We start from the raw sequence: 14,959 nt of genomic DNA, 5'->3' as shown, positions 1-14,959 counted from the left end.
ACTCATTGGTGGTGTGCCAAAGAAGAAGGCCATAGTCGATAGTGCCCCGAAGATAACGAAGGATCCGCTTGACCGCACCAAAGTGCGGCTCGTGGGGTCATGCATATAAACGTAGACATGCTGAATGATGTAGCCGATGTCGGGCCTGATTAAGGTGAGATACTACAGAGCACCGATGAGGCTCCGGTAGGCGGTGTGGTCATTGGCCAGAGCGACATCACCAGAAAGCTTGGCCTTCGTGTCGACAGAGGTCACATAGGGCGTGCAGTCGACCATGTCAGCCCGCTCGAGGATGTCTAGAGTGTACTACTGCTGCTAGAGGAAGAGGCCCCTAGGGCGAGGCTTAACGGCAATACCTAGAAAATACTAAAGAGGGCCTGAATCCTTCATGACAAACTCATGCTGAAGCACGGTGATTATTTGAGACAGAAGAGCCGAAGAGGAGGCAGTGAGCACGATGACATCACACATAGAGGATCAGGTACATAGTGTCAGTGCCACGTCGGTAGATGAACAAAGATGTGCCTGACTTGGCCTTAACAAAGCCAAGAGAGAGCAGGTACGTGGCGAATCAGTTGTACTAGGCGCGAGGAGCCTTCTTGAGACCATAGAGGGCTTGTTGAGCTTGCATACCATGTCGGGGTGAGCAGGACCCACAAAGCCAGCAAGTTGACTGTGGTAGATAGTCTCCGAGTCTCATGAAGAAATGCATTCTTGACATCTAGTTGATGAATCGACCACGAGCGGGAGAGTTTCAAAGTGAGTACATTATGGACGGTAGCAGGCTTCACGATTGGACCGAATGTCTTATCATAATCAACACTTGGATGTTGAGTAAAGCTCGGAGAACCCGATAGGCTTTGTATCGGTCCACAGAGCCATCTGCTCGTCACTTGTGTGTTTAGACCCACTTGCTAGTGACCACATTACTACCTAGGGGATGGGGGGCACTAGATAAGGATGGCAATTTAACTCGCAAACCGGAATCTCGACGAGCACGGGTACAAGTGAAGATTTTGACCCGTTGGTGCAACCTGCACCCGACACGAAGTTTCACGGGTGTGGATGCATGTTTCTATTTCAACCCGCGGGTGACCCGCACCGGACCCGAAATTTAGTTTATTCTTTATTTTGCGCAAAAATGGTCAAGGTACAACTGCAATTATTTTGAATAAGTAACTTGGCTAATGATTCATGAAATGTTTTGTTGCTGCTCAATATGAGAAGGCTTAAAATCTATAGATATAATTCAATTGTTGTTGGTACTTAATTACTTATAGCTAAATTATTGTTTAGAAGTACACACTGAGTAAAAACTCACGGGTGACCCGAAACCCGACGGGTTCGGGTGCGGGTTTGGAATTGCACCTATGGGTATGATCGTGAGCGGGTTTAGTTAGACTTCATGGGTGAGATGGTGGGCGGGTTTTTGCTCCACCTAATTTAAACCCGACCCATTGCCATCTCTAGCACCAGATCCCAGGTATCATTGGCAAAGGAGGCCTGATACTCGTCCTCCATAGCACCATGCCAGTGAGGATTAGCGAGGGCGCTACAAACAGAAGTCAGAACTGGAGAGACCGAAAGTGAGGCAGTAGCGGAGAGGACCAGGCGATAAACAGGGTGAAGGACCCTAACGACCTGCTGAGTCACCATCACGTGGATGTGGCGAGAATCCTAATGAAGAGGGGGTAGTACATTGTCGGCTCGGTGCGGGAGCAGGGCAGTGGATCCACCAAGGCACGTCACTGATAGTCATGCATGGGTTGGTCATAGCGGCGAGCAGTCGGCGCAGACAAGGGCACCAGAGAGCCCAAGAGACATGAGCGACAAAGTGGAAGAGGCCATCGGTTTCGAGGGTGATGCCATTCCCTAGAGGCAGAGCAGGTGGCAAAGGAGCAGCCGAGGAGTCTGGGCACATGAGGCATCCGGGGCACCTAGGGGAGAGAGCCTGCAGGGGGAAGAACAAACAATGACTAACCAGGAAGCGCCACAGAGTCAGGAGTATTGAGAAAATCCAAGTCATGGAGAGAGATGGTGGTGGGTAGGAGGTAGGCGAGAAGGGGAAATCTATCTCATCGAAAGTGACGTGACGAGAGATCTGGAGACGATGAGTAGAGGTCAAGGCACCAGTACCCTTTTTGATCATGAGAGTACCCGAGGAAGAAACAACGAACAAAATGAGGAGCAAGCTTATGAGGAGATGTGACATGAATGTTGGGGTAGCATCCACACCCAAAAATACGAAGATGGTCATAGGAGGGAGTGGTGCCAAAGAGAGTAAAGTGGGGAATGGGGACACGAGTCGCCATAGTAGGAAGACGATTAATAAGGTAGGTAGCAGTGTGGAGGCTCTCAGCCTAGTAGCAAGCATGAACAGAAGCCTGAAAGAGCAACACATGACATTGTTAGTGGTGCAAATCATGCGCTCAGCCTTACCATTCTGAGGGAAAGTGTAGGGACAAGACATCCAGAGCTAGACTCCATGGGAGGAGGACCGGGAGGAGTTATAAAACTCGTGGCCATTGTCACAGTGGACAACCTTAATGATGCAACGAACTGAGTGGAAACCCAACCGAATAAGTGGAGAAGAGTCGCAAAAGTGTTAGACTTCAAACACAAGGGAAAAGTCCAGGGTAATGAGCAGTCATCCAAAGTCACCAGACAATATTTGTAACCAGATACACTAGTAACAGGAGAGGTTCAAAGATCAGTGTATGACATCAAAATTCTGCACAGCCTGAGAGGAGCTAGAGAAAGAAAGTCGAACATGATGACCTAACTGACAAGCGTCGCAAAGATGCTCAATGGTGCTCCTAGTAGAAGATATGACATAACTACTACAAAGCTTGGACAACATAGCAGGGCTGGGATGACCGAGACACCAATGCCAAGTGTTGGAAGTAGTGGATGTAGTCAGGGTGTGTGACTGTGGCGAGGGCGAAGATGATGATGTAGCGGAAGCAGGTGGTGGAGAGGTAAATGCAGGAAACCGCAACATGTACAAGGGCCAGAGCTATCTCAACGGGCGAGAAGACTCTAGGTAGCGAGATCCTTCACGAACAAGTCAAAATGATCAAAGCTCAATGGAATAGGAGTTATTAGTGGTAAATTTATACACATATTGAAGATTGTGAATGATATTTGGGGCGACAAAAACATTGAAAGGGCCTAGGGAGAGCTGAATCACCAACAGAGGTGATCGGGAGGATGTTCTCTTTGCCCATAATGATAGAGGAAGGACTAGAGGGGAGAGGTGGATGGGAAGAAGAGACTATACGAGCGTTCGGAATGAGTAGGAGGCACTAGAATCAACCACCTAGTAAGTGACAACAGGAGGTTTCAAAGCCATGGTGTTAAAGGAGCTGGCTAGAGACTACTAGTCTCACCCATCGGACCATAGGGTCCAGGACGTAGTGGAGTGGGGCAACAGGGGCATATTCAGTGGCTGAGGCGTTGGCGGCGTAGAGGGGAGATGCTCGAGGGGTAACCAAGGACCAGGCACTCAAGCAGTGTCAGGTGAGCAGGATGTGGTGGAGTTAGACGCTGCGGAGGATCACCTGGGGCTGGGTCGAGCCACATGGAGATGCGACCGGTCCATGTGTTGTAGATGGAGGGCCAGGGAGCGGCCATCGGTCCACCATCACCACGACCGCTTGAAACCTGCCGCTGACCACCACCCCATAGCGTCCCCACTAGTCTCGGGCGGCTGGGGAGGACGCAGAGGGTCGGGGACAGGCAGGCATGCGTGATGAAGAGCCCCCCACGACGGTGGAGTAGAAAAGGGCAGCCACGAGGCTTGGCCCACGTCGGTGGAGTGGTAGCAGTATCCGAGCGAGGGTTCGAACCCTTGGTCAATTTGTCGAGGATGTGTTGCGAACCTTGTGGAAGAACGGGAATGGGACCGAGAGAGTGATCCAGGACCGAAGGTGATTGTAGCGCTCGTTGAGGCCGTGAAGGAGCTTGAGGACGAGCGTGCTGGAGACGAGCTCCTTGAGGTCAGAAAATGGTGGTCACCATTGCCCTTCATCTGACAGACAACAGTACTCGGAGACAGAGAGGTCTCTCTGTATGAATGTTCGAAAGGCCACAATGAGGTAGAAAGCGTTTGCCTCACGGTTGTCAAGGAACTGCTCCTCGATGGCAACCCAAACATGGCGAGCGGTGCCCCCACGCTCGCGACGTCCTAAAGCTCAACAGTGATGGCTTGAGGATCCATGAGAGGACCACACTATCCATCCCTCGTCAGGAAGGGATAATGAGGGAGTCGGTGAGGACGTGGTCGACCATGGTGTAGCGTTGGAGGGTGAGGACGAGGTCGTGCTAGTTGGCGTAGGTTGAGGAAGCCGGGTCAAGGATGACTGGAACCAAGGAGCAGATGTTCTAGACACCCACCACATGGGCATGGAGATTTGTGATGGAGACCTCGTACTCGGAAGGAGGGGCGACATAAGGCGCTGGGAGGGTCTCGAGGTTGGAGGAGTCGAGCAGATGATGCTCTGCCTCGGCGAGCTACCTGACGAGGGCGTCGGCATCTGTGCGCTCTTGCTCCTAGCCTAAGCAGCGAGGCACTCACGATCCCGCGCGGCAGCCACAACGGCTTTGACTGTTTGGAGGGTGAATGAGCCCAACCTTTGTAGGAGGGGAGGGCGGGCCCGTCAGAGCCGTCGCGGTAACCAGATGCAACCTAGGAAGGAGGATGGGGGTCGGCTAGAAAAGGTAGGTGTTTGATCGCCGGCCATGGTTGTGGCTATGGCGGCCAGGGTGAAGGCTAGCTCACCGGCTCCGGCGAGGAGGGGGAGCCGCACGGGGAAGAGCAGCAGGAGCACCAGCGCCGATGAAGTGGGATCCACGCAGGGAAGAGCAGCTGTTGCGGTTGTGCCACGCAGAAGGGAGTCGCACCTGGGCGGGGAAGACAATCGGTTGCAGTGGGCACAGGGGTGGGCACACATGGAGATGCGCTGGCCAGGAGGGGTTCCACGTAGGCAGGGGGCATGGCGGTGGGTGCAGCCACAGCCACCCAGGTACAGGAGACGGTGGAGAGGGAAAGGGAGAAGGGATGGAGGAAGAGGGAGCTCTGTCCATGGTCGGAGGATGGCCGGCGTCGAGCTCCTGTTGGTGGCGGCTAGGGGAGGGGAGGAGGCTGATTAGGGTAGACATTTGTATATATATCGAATCGAAGAGAATAGTACGTGGTCTGGGCCAAAGCCCATTACATGAGTACTACACAGAAAACAAACTAACAGTACTGTTTGCACATAAGTATGCAGTTTAGGAAACCAACCTGTATCAGTGGTATGACTAGAAAACAAAGAATTGCTGGATATTGTTTCAAGAGAATGGTAAAATTACTATTTTGTTCTCAGCATTGGCAGGGATTGAACCCACACCACACAGCTGCTTTCAAATGGCTCACGCAAAGTAATTATGGTAATGATTTTTTTGAGTGACTACAGTTTGCTTTTAAAGCAACTTACACTTCTTGGTAGTGCCATCTATTGAGTTGATTGCACCAACCAGTTCAACGCAAAAGCTTAAATGGAGAGGTTGGTAATTCAGTTGTATTCTTTTTTTTTTCGAAAGAGCGCAGGAGGACTGCACACCCATATATTAAAGTAGAGGGAAAATAAAGGGCCATAAGGACCCAGGTACAAAGCACTCTTTATGGAGGCCAGAAACAAACATACACAAAGCTATCCATAAAACTGGACAAAAACACTACAGCCCTAGGAGCTAGGTAGTTTGGCTGGCCAAAAAGTAAAGCCCCTTGGCACCAGCCAGCCGCCACGTCTCCTGTTCATCATCAGCAGCTTGGAGAAGGAAGGAGATAGAGGGGGTCCTTCCATCGAACACCACCTTGTTCCTATGATTCCAGATCATCCAGGCCCCTAAAGCAACAAGGGAGTCCAGTCCTTTCTTTCTCATGTTGAGGACCTGAGCCGAGGAATTCTCCCACCAACCAAGGAAGGAAGGCTCCACTTGCTGAGGGGATAAGCTGTGTAACCCAAACTTTCTCAAAAGCCTATACCAGAAAACTCTTGAGAACACACAGGAAACCAGCAGGTGATCAATGCTTTCAGGTTCTTGATCACAAAGAGGGCACCTAGCCGGATGGTTCATGCCTCTTTTCTGCAGCATATCAGCAGTCCAGCATTTATTATGTGCCACCAGCCACAGGAAGAAATGGCACTTGGGTGGCATCCAGGATTTCCAGATTCTTTTGTGGTGAAGAAAGGAGCACGATCCCTGGAAGAGCCCTTCATAAGCAACTTTTGCTGAGTAGTTACCATCTGGCGCTATGGAAAAAATGTGTCTGTCTTCAATATCAGGATGCAGCTGAAAATCCGTTAAAGCTTCCCAGAGGTGCAGAAAATCAATCAAGGCCCCTGCTGAGAGAGCGCCCCTAATATCACTAATCCATCTCCTATTGTCCATTGCCTCTTGCACTGTTCTTTTATTGGCAATTCTTTTTGATATGGTGCAGAACAGTCTTGGTGCAATATCAGCTACCTTTTTCCCATTAATCCATTTATCCACCCAAAAAAGAGTATTCGCACCATTGCCAACCTCTGACATCAACACTGCAGAGAAGAAGGACCTGGCAATACTTGGGACCTGAATGGGTAGGTCCACCCATGGCCTCGAAGAATCAGTTTTTTGCAGCCACAACCACCTCATTCTGAGAGCCCAACAAAGCTTAGTCAGGTTAGAAATCCCGAGGCCTCCCATATGTAGAGGCCTACAAACCTTTTCCCAGGCTACCATACAGTGACCTCCTTTAGCATCCTTTCTGCCTCTCCATAAGAACCCCCTTCTAATTTTATCAATTGCATCCAAAGCCCACTTAGGAAAATCAATAGCCATTGCAGTATAAATTGTCATACTAGTTAGGACATGCTGCGCTAGAATTCTTCTGCCAGCTTTGTTCAACAACTCTGCCTTCCAGCTTGGGAGAAGATCTGCAATTTTCTCAATAAAGGGCAAGAGCTGTTGTTTGGTTAGTTTGTGTAGAGAAAGAGGGAGACCCAAGTATTTGCAAGGTAGGGACTCCACCCCACAAGGTAACAAGCTTTGAACCTCCAGGATGGTCTGCTCCGAACATCTGATAGGATAAATACTGGATTTCTGCACATTGTTGTGTAGACCTGAGGCATTCCCAAAGATGTTGAGAATGTCCAGAGTAGTGGAAATGTCATTCTGAGTTGGGAGCAGGAAGAGGGCCACATCGTCAGCATAAATAGAAATTCTATGAAGTTTCTTTCTGTTGGACAATTGTTGCAGCAACCCTGTCTCTTCAGCTTTGGCAAATAGAAGGCAAAGGACATCCATGACTAAAATAAATAACATGGGGGAGAGGGGATCCCCTTGCCTGAGCCCCCTTCTATGTTGGATTTTATTGCCAGGGCACCCATTGAGCAGCACTTGAGTAGTTGAGGAACCAAGTAACCCACAAATTATATTTCTCCAAATTTGGCCAAAACCCAAAGCCTGCAGCACCTCAATCAGAAAAGGCCATGAAACCGAGTCAAAGGCTTTTGTGATGTCGAGCTTAAAAAGAAGACATGCCTTATTTTGCTGATGTAAAAATCTTGAAGTTTGCTGCACTAACATAAAATTGTCCTGTATAAATCTGCCTTTGATGAAGGCACTCTGATTTGGGGAGACAAGCTCATTCAGATGACCAGCAAGCCTATTGGCCAGGATCTTGGTTACCAATTTTGCAAAGCTGTGCACAAGACTAATCGGTCTGAAATCCTTCACCTGATCAGCCCCATCAAACTTTGGGATCATAGTAATATATGCAGAATTAACTTTATCCAAGTTATTGAAGTTCCTACACCAAATTGCTGAAACTGCATTGAGTACGTCCACTTTGATGATGTTCCAACAAACCTTATAAAACCTCCCAGTAAAACCATCTGGGCCAGGGGCCTTGTCAGCAGGTAGGTTCAAGACAGTTGCTAGAACCTCCTGCTCAGTGAAAGGGGCGTCCAAGATGGAGAGGTTATGAGCTGGGAGGCCGAGAGCAGCTAAATCAATGGTATTCTCCCTGGAGACCGACTGACCAATAAGGTTGGAATAAAACTGATCCACTAAATCCGCTTTGGCAGCATGGCTAGTAATAATATTATCACCGTCTTTCAGCAAGGTCACCAGATTTTTCCTTTTCCTTTTCAGTTGTATTCTAACACTCGCCCTCATGTTGAGGCTCTCTCAGGCCTCAGACGTGGAACAGAAGCGAGCAACAATTATTTTTATTTAACTACACTAATCAGGATTTGAATTCGAGACCTTTAACTTTGATGCCATATTAAGTTGTATGTACCAACCAGTTCAACCCAAAAAATTAAGCTAATGGAGAGAGGTAGACAATTCACTTGTATATTAACATCATCACTCATGCGGCATAACCATCTTTTCTATTTATTAATTTTATTACACAGCAACAAATATTTTTATATTGAACTGGTGTTTGGACCAGTGTCCAGTGAACCATACACATGGTTTGTTTATGCGCCTTCCTAGAACTACGTGTACAACCTGCTTGCTATTTCAATTTTGATGTCTTTTCTTGAATGTATTGCAAAGTGATAAATCAATTACCTTTTTGGCAGACACTGAAGGATTTCCTCATTGGTGCAGAAGCTGAAGTTAGGTCTTTGACTTCACTTTATTCTAATGTGGTATGATTTTCTCCCTATAGCAAATTCCAACCATGCCTTGTGACAATCCATTAACAATGTTGTTTGCAGATTCTTCTTGTGAAATGAATCGAAAATGAATAAAACATGTTAGAAGAAAAAAAAAATGATTATTGGGTTTGTGGGCCAGGCTCATAGCCACCACCAGCGACTGAGGATTGAGGACCTCGACATCAAGGCTGAGCGGCAGCATGAAGAGGTGCACTCACTGGGCCTAGGGTGAAGGTGCCAGTGCACGGCAGGAGCGCCTGGAAGGCGACCTTGAAACTCCCAGACGGAGCCCATGTGCTTGCATGCCATAAGTTCACCCAGGGGATTGGAGCAGAGGGGCAGGCAAAGCACAGGTTCAGGAGCTCGAAGAACCATCACCATTCACCATGTGTCGGCAGCTGCATGAGGGGTTTAAGCGGCGGAAGGGTTTGGTGAGGATGGCCTGTAAGCTGATAGCAGGATGTTACGTCGAGGTCTCGACGGTAGCGGTGGAAGTTCCGGTGGTGGCCCTGACTTCTCAGGTGACAGCCACCTGTAGACAGAGAGTGAGGTTTTGCCTCTCAGCTCCCATATTTGGGTAGAAGAGGAAGATTAGGAATAGATTGATCTCACGTAGCCATCTGGCTAACTAACTACTCAAATTAAGGCCTAAATTCCCTCTCTCAAGTCTCAACTAACCTTCTAACCTTACTTTAGCCACTAATTGGTCTGGCTGGCGCCTTGGCCTTCTTCCCTTTCCTTGTGAAGTGCTTGCTCCACATAACAGGTGCACTTTGGAATAAACTTGTAAATTTGAAAGATAAATTTAGAATAATTCAGTAATTCTAAAATGTTAAAAACATGGACCACATAAAGTTTAGGAGTCAATTCAGAATTAAGGAATTTGAAGATTATAATGTTATTATATCATACACTTTGTACGTCGTACTTTAATTTATTTCTCTTGTACTCACTTTTTATTGTCTTTCATCATCTTATGTCCATTTTCTTAGGTAGCAGTGTTTTGCATTAAGAGGTTTCTGTGAATTTTATTTTTCCCCTAGCACATGTTTGAAAAAGCTCGACTTATGGGTGATAATATAACCCTTAGACATTAAGAAGACCTTCTATTAAGAAAACCACCGAACATGTCCTTCCCATATATTTTTTTTTCTCGAAAGCGCAGGAGAACTGCGCCTCATAATATATTAAGAAGAGGTAAAAAGGGGGGCCAAGAAAGGCCAGTACAAAACAAAACCACCTCCTTACGGAGGCCAGTAAGAAGCATACAAAAAAGAATCCATTAGACTCTACTTATCTCTCAGCTAACAGAACAGCTAGCTGGTAGAGCCCCTTGGCACCAGCAATCTCCCATTGCATCCTTTCCTCATTAGCAGCTCTAAGACTCATGACAACACTGGGGCTGCAGCCATCAAAAACACATTTGTTTCTGTGCTTCCACAAGGTCCAGGCTCCCAGAATTATAAGGGAATCAAGCCCTTTTCTAGTGAGCCCAACGACGTCATAGTCCACATGAGACTGACCATGACTAGAGCCGGATCTTAGACTTATGCCTTGGCGTGGGACAGACGAGAGAACCTGAGGAATGCTACTAAAGCCATATAGACAACTTAGCTAGTGGTCCATTTACATCACATGTTTAGGGGCATGTTTGTTTCGGCTTTTTTCTAACGAGCTTTTCTGAGAATCTAGCTGTAGGGAGAATCTGACTATCGTGGGGATAACGTGCGAAGGAAGATGGAGTTCATAGGGTTTAGGATCTAGGAAGTGATGGATTCCTCCTATCGCGACAACTCAAACGATTGTGTGTTAAAGTTGATTTTGGACGATTTTCACCAAAACGATTCTAATAGAAGCAGGCTGAAAAGTTGCGCATTTGGTAGTCCACAACAGCTTTTGGTGGCCAGAATCAGCAAAAAAAGCTGAAACAAACTGGCCCATGCTGATTTTTAATTTATATTGTTTAGTTTTTTTTCTTACAGGGCGTTTGGATCCCTTTATTTTAGAGGAATTGGAATTCACTCAATAAAGTAACTTATTTAGTTTGGAATTTGACATTGCACCACTTTCCAAAGTTCAGATATAAGCCTATCTCAAATTCATGGGGTGGAGGATGAGAAATAATTTTATGCATTAGTAGAATTTGTTTCTACTCTATAACTTACATGACACTCTTTGTCTCACTTCTCTATAGTTAAATGTAGTACATATAATCTTTGACATCTTGCTAATAATAATATACAAATATATTTTGCATAAAACCGAATTAGCTTAATTGATATATGCCTAAATTACTATTATTAGAATTGAATTCGATTCCAATGATCCAAACGGGGCGTTATAATAATAGACATATATTACTTCTATTTTCTTGAACTTTTAATGTTTTTATATTTTTGATTCAATTTGGTGAGTTTTCTACAAGGGAATTTTCATCATCTGGATTAAATTTATTTGTTCTCAAATAAAATCCACTTAGCATTACTCTATATCTTAATTATATTTGTAGTATGGAGTTGGGATACATTTATTTAGAACTTTAGATTTATAACCAAAAGTTTCTACTGAGTATTCTATTTTTAATTTTGAGTATACTCAGTTTTCACTAGCGCTCTTTTAAATATGAAGACTTGATTTTGATAATTACGATTCTTTGTTATCCTTTTTATTACTGCATTTTCCAGAGTTTGACCATATTATTTAGGAATTTGCAAAAAAAGAAACCCATTACATTTCGGGTTCCGTCCAAAATACACCTAAAACTTGTTTTTTATATCCTGCTTCTATTCTCTCGTGTCAAATCATGGTATGGTGTCATTAGTATGGCTTCAAGGGCCGCATGGTGACATTAAGCATGTTTCTCCCATCCAAGCAATTCAATTTAATAGTCCATATAGTGCAGACTCTACTTGCATCTTTTGTTCGGTTAGATGGTCCTATTGATGCTGTTAGCTATGCGATGCAACATGCATAGAACAGCATTTAGGGGTCATTTGATAACAAAGAAAGAGTTGTGGATGTGAAACTGACAAAAATAACTTGTAAGGTTTTAACCACTTGTTCAGATTGCAATTCAAAACTTTATCCTAAGCTCCTCTATTTTGATACCTGCAGGGCCGAAATGCAGATGCGTTAGCGCTTTATTTTGGAGAAGATCCAGCACGATGTCCATTTGAGCAAGGTGAACTTGCTCAGCTATTGTTCCGCGAATATGTTTAGGTTATCTATGAGTTAGAGATTGCTTCTCTTGGCAACTTTTTGGTTCACAAATGCTTCCCCCCCTGTGTTTTTACAGTAGTTACAACACTCCAAAATTTTGTGAGATTGTTCACGCGTTCCCATGAAGAGAACTGTAAGCAACTGGATCTTGAAAAGAAGAAAGCTCTGAAGGAAGCAGAAGACAATAGTAAACAACTGGACCTTGAAAAGAAGAAAACCCAGAAGGAAGCAGAAACAGAGAAAATAAAGAAGAAATCTGACAGTGAGAAAGCTTGTAAGAAAGAACTGGAAAATGATAAATCTTCTAAGAAGGATTCAGCAAATGAGAAAGGCAAGCTTAACAATCCCATCAAAGAGCTAGATATATCACTTCAATCACCTGCACAAACTGCCAGTGCCAAATGACGACCGTACCAGATGAACTAACAGTAGCTTTTCCGAAAGAGGAAAACTAGTTTTGGCTGCTCCCAACAGTGCTTCCTTTTGACGAATCATGCAGGATAAGGAAGCCGAAAACTGCACTTGTAAGCATCATAGATTTTTTTTTCAATTTATAGAAAAAACAGATTAGTTCTTGATCAATAAAGTATATATTTCAGTCTTAGATAAGTGCTATTGTATAGCCCATTTCATAGTAATGTCTATGTTCTGCAGTTAATACGTTCTCAGGGGATTGTCGAAGAAATTAACCTGGCGACAAGCTGTACAGATCTGACATAATAATAGCCTTTTCTTTTGGGTAATAATAGATTATTCTTACAATTTTTCTGTCTTCTTGATTATATGTAGCTAATGTCTGCCATACTTTAAAAATAAGATATATATATATATATATATATATATATATATATATATATATATATATATATATATATATATATATATATATATATATATATATATATATATATATATATATATATATATGATTACTGATGTACGTCTAGGTAATTAGCCTTTTTTAGCTGTTGTAAAGATAAATTTCAGTTCTTACACAATTTTGTTTCCTTAGTCTTCTTTTTTTCGCCAGCTAATATTGTAATAATAATAATTTATAAATTTTGTTTGTCTTCTTGATCTAAGGGTTGACCCCTGCTTGGATGGTTTATTCGTGTAAAACTCCAATTGTGCAACTGTCCTTGTACAGAAGGCGAACATTCCCCTAGGCCAGTTTTATATCTGCAACTGGAAGTAAAGATGCAAGCATGCGGGAACTACAAAAATAAAGCCTATTTGTAGGCTAAGGATAAAGCCCCCACTTTCATCCCTAAATGCAAGCTTCTAAGAGCAACTCCCAAAGTTGGTTGTTGACATTTGTAACATATTTTTTGACGTGAATAGATTCAAAACAAAATTGTAACCTATATTTAGAGCTATTGGAGAACTCACAGTTTTTAACTCCCAAAGTTATTTAAAAACTCTTTAAACCAATGATTTAGAAAGCTAAAATTTACATAACTATTGGAGTTGCTCTAAGTGGCCTTAATCCGTCTCCGAAACCTCCTCTAAAAAAATTCCCTATTCTATGTTTAGAGAAGGTTATCCTTTATACACTAGCATTGTCCTCTAAAACATTCTCTAAATATGGAGGACACTCTTCCATCCTCTACATGTAGAGACTTCTCTAGATATTTATTTTATATTTAAATAATAGATTAAATAAAACTAAAATATGTATAAGATATTTAATGGTATGACAAATATGTACAAAAATCTAAACAAAACATATCTTTAATGTATGTATTTAATGTTGTTGTGATCTTATTTTCAATTGCTATGTAGCATAAAAAACAAGGCAACATAAGTTTAAGAAATATCGACCTTCATCCTTAAGTTTACACTTCTTCGAAGTGTTGGCTTGAGGACGAAGATCTTTAAAAGGAGATATGAATAAAACAATATTAAACAAGATAATAGAACAGTGAAGTATGAAACTCATCTCGTAAGCCCTAGCATTGTTTTGAATCTTCCTTCATATTACATAAATTCAGGAATATACTTTCAGCTTCTTTGCACAAGATAGCTCGAAGGTATTTTAGAAGTTAAGCGAAGTGAAGCTTAAGGCCCTCATAAAGATGAATTTATGCAGGGCACTATTCACCTATTTATAGTTGTGGGGTACAACTTTGATGAAATTACAATCGTGACCTTAGGTCTATAGGTTCAGTCTACTTTGCATGCTAAGGGCAAAGTTGTCCTTTCGTTTTTCAACTCGTAGATCAAGCTCCGAAGGCGCTATATGGTGCTTCCTTGCTTCATCATTTATGAAGATGAGATATCTGCTTGAAGCTTTCTCCTTAGGAAATGTGTACATTAATAGCTCCGCCTCAGGGACACCTTCCACATTAATTCTGCAACATGTGAAACAAGATAAAAAACTGTCACTAGGTAAATGTTTTGAGGACCTTCGGAGGAAGAAGGCCTCCAACATTAGCCCTTCACGATGCTAGTTCATTTTTTATAACGAGCTCAGTCCGCGAAATATATGAAGGCTTCTATGCCGAAGGTCCGAAAAACACCTTCCTTGAGAGCGTGATAAAAAACTTTTCGTGCCGACCCACCGTGAAGAGGGTGCGAACAAAGTGGCTGCTCGTCTTCATTGCCTATCATGCTATAGAAGCTAGCCTAGTAGTTGTTAGTTTCTTACTGCATTATTGCTTCTGCTCAGAGCTTTTGCAAAAAAAATCTAGGGTTTCCGAAGCTCTTTCTCTTGTCTAGAATCTGTCTTGAAAATGCTTCAGTAATCCAGCAATGGCTAAAGTGCGACTGAAATAGCTCCTATTTTGGGGGTGATGAGACAATTGGGTAGTGTCGAACGGAAGAGTGTGGAAGAAACAATTACTGCTAAGAGGAGTGACTCAGGAGTCGAAGCTGATAATGACGCTGATAGTGATAATGACGAAGAAGATCCTATCATTCTCCACCCAAGGAAACCTAGTCATATTGCTTTCGACAGATCTACCGTAAACCAAAGACCTATATGTGCTAAAATGACTTGGGTATGTTGGGCGAAAATATGATAACATGATCAGATTTGCTGGTGACGA

The 14,959-nt window shown here is 43.9% G+C and overlaps 1 protein-coding gene across 3 annotated transcripts in view; it reads left to right on the top strand.

Moving 5' to 3' along the window:
* Positions 1-12,674, top strand: part of LOC103653301 (formin-like protein 6) — a 48,347-nt gene extending 35,673 nt beyond the window's left edge. For 2 of the 3 annotated variants that reach the window (XR_004857748.1, XM_008680239.2), the window contains exons 16-18: positions 8,616-8,684; positions 11,808-11,874; positions 11,989-12,674. Coding sequence is in view for 1 of the 3 variants with exons in the window: in XM_008680239.2 (XP_008678461.1) it covers positions 8,616-8,684; positions 11,808-11,874; positions 11,989-12,317 (465 nt within the window). In the remaining 2 variants the exon portion in view is untranslated. The remainder of the gene's footprint in view (positions 1-8,615; positions 8,685-11,807; positions 11,875-11,988) is intronic. The other variant, XR_565390.4, reaches the window with a different exon arrangement.
* Positions 12,675-14,959: the final 2,285 nt, after the last annotated feature.

The sequence above is a fragment of the Zea mays genome, chromosome 4 (genome assembly GCF_902167145.1).
Source record: "Zea mays cultivar B73 chromosome 4, Zm-B73-REFERENCE-NAM-5.0, whole genome shotgun sequence".
Lineage (NCBI taxonomy): Eukaryota > Viridiplantae > Streptophyta > Magnoliopsida > Poales > Poaceae > Zea > Zea mays.
The sequence above is the reverse complement of the archived record's forward strand: the minus strand, read 5'-3'. Positions and strand labels throughout refer to the sequence as shown.